At 31.2% G+C, this 1,130-nt stretch overlaps 1 protein-coding gene across 1 annotated transcript in view; it reads left to right on the forward strand.

Moving 5' to 3' along the window:
• Positions 1 to 799, forward strand: part of LOC119594422 (uncharacterized protein DDB_G0286299-like) — a gene marked incomplete in the record, with an annotated part of 4,328 nt that extends 3,529 nt beyond the window's left edge. Inside the window, 2 exon segments of the mRNA XM_037943482.1 lie at positions 361 to 506; positions 651 to 799. Of these exon segments, the coding sequence (XP_037799410.1) occupies positions 361 to 490 (130 nt within the window).
• Positions 800 to 1,130: the final 331 nt, after the last annotated feature.

Raw genomic sequence — 1,130 nt, forward strand, 5'->3', positions numbered from 1 at the left:
GGTTGCATTCCCAACCATCCCACCTAGATTCCATGACTCAAAATGTACAAAAATAATCAAATTTGGTAAAATAAAAACCAAATAAATGGAGAAAAGTTAGCCAATGTGGCTTGTTAACAGCTTCCTTATTTTCCTAGTATTGGTTTTCAAAAGAATGAAAATACTCTCTGATATCTCCCGCAAATTCAAAATTCCATTGATGATAGAAAAATCACAAGTCACTTTATATGTCTATTGAGTCAAGCATTAACAGCTACATTTATAAGTGACCTATACAGATGTAGAGAGACTAGATGATAAGTCATTGTGGGCACTTTATTCTTTATGTGAATGATAAATTGATGATATACTTGATTACAGCTTTGTCAACCTGGCCTTCTCAACCAAAGAAGATGCTGAGACAGTCTTCAGAGAATCCAAAAATCTGAAGATGAAGGGTGTGGGGATCACTGTACTCTTTGGCAAATATGGCTGTAGCTGGGAGAGGTAACCCAGGAAAGGAACTGGTAAGGATGATAGTTTCAATTCTTTGAGAGATAACCAACAAGGTTTGGTACTGAAGGATGAATATTGTAATGCAGAATATTGCTAGAAGGTTGACTTTCATTTGAGAAATATTAATCATTAATACAAATACTCATTTATTTCAGAAAAACAATTGAAACTTTCAACGGATTGAAAAGTAGAAACCAGAATGAAGAGGACTTTATTTGAAATTCCAGTACTTATATGCTCATGTTATTGTATATTAAATCTGAATGAATATTTGTATTTTGTATGGATGAAAGTTAAACTTTGACCTGTGTTTGTTTTTTAACCCTTTTTCTTAGCTTTTAAAAGAAAAGGCTTTCTCAGTAACCAAGTCAAAAGGAAGAGGTTATCCTAACTGAATATATTTATTCCAAAGACATATTTTATTTCTTCTTTCATGAGTAAGTTATAAATTATTTTATAACATTAAGAAAATGGAGCATTAGAAAAAAAAATCAACTCTATATTATAATGTTAAATTGAAAAATAGAAACAAAAATGACATGAATTATTAAGCTTATGGTACATGGGTTTTAGTGTACTTATTCTCTCCTCGTTCATCTTTTTGTCTCTATTTGCTTGGGTTTCTTACTGTGTTT

The sequence above is a fragment of the Penaeus monodon genome, chromosome 33, assembly GCF_015228065.2.
Source record: "Penaeus monodon isolate SGIC_2016 chromosome 33, NSTDA_Pmon_1, whole genome shotgun sequence".
NCBI lineage: Eukaryota > Metazoa > Arthropoda > Malacostraca > Decapoda > Penaeidae > Penaeus > Penaeus monodon.